This window comes from Penaeus monodon, chromosome 27, assembly GCF_015228065.2.
Source record: "Penaeus monodon isolate SGIC_2016 chromosome 27, NSTDA_Pmon_1, whole genome shotgun sequence".
In the NCBI taxonomy this organism is placed as follows: domain Eukaryota; kingdom Metazoa; phylum Arthropoda; class Malacostraca; order Decapoda; family Penaeidae; genus Penaeus; species Penaeus monodon.
Genome location: NC_051412.1, coordinates 37,238,658 through 37,238,888, shown reverse-complemented (window position 1 = coordinate 37,238,888; position 231 = coordinate 37,238,658). Strand labels below are relative to the sequence as shown.

At 51.1% G+C, this 231-nt stretch overlaps 1 protein-coding gene across 3 annotated transcripts in view; it reads right to left on the bottom strand.

Annotated features, from left to right (window-relative positions):
• The window catches only part of LOC119590833, a gene marked incomplete at its 3' end in the record, with an annotated part of 6,248 nt that overhangs the window by 4,963 nt on the left and 1,054 nt on the right, over positions 1 to 231 (bottom strand). The window contains 1 exon segment of one of the 3 annotated variants that reach the window (XM_037939588.1): positions 76 to 231. In XM_037939588.1, the coding sequence (XP_037795516.1) occupies positions 76 to 201 (126 nt within the window). 3 annotated transcript variants of the gene reach the window in all.

Genomic DNA, 231 nt, shown 5'->3' with positions numbered 1-231 from the left:
TAGCTTGTGTGTCTTAGAGAGAGAAAAAAAAAACAGACAGACAGAGCGTCTTCGACTGAGCGGACGAGTTCATACTTCTGTGCGCGTGTGTCTTGGAAGGAAGAGCGACTCAGCCCTGGGCAATGGAGAGCTTCTACAAACGAACCTGAATCCCACAGCGCCGGCGAGGGAATGAACAGCCGACTCTCCTTCTGGACTCATCTGCAAGGAAGGTCGATTCCTTTCACTTTC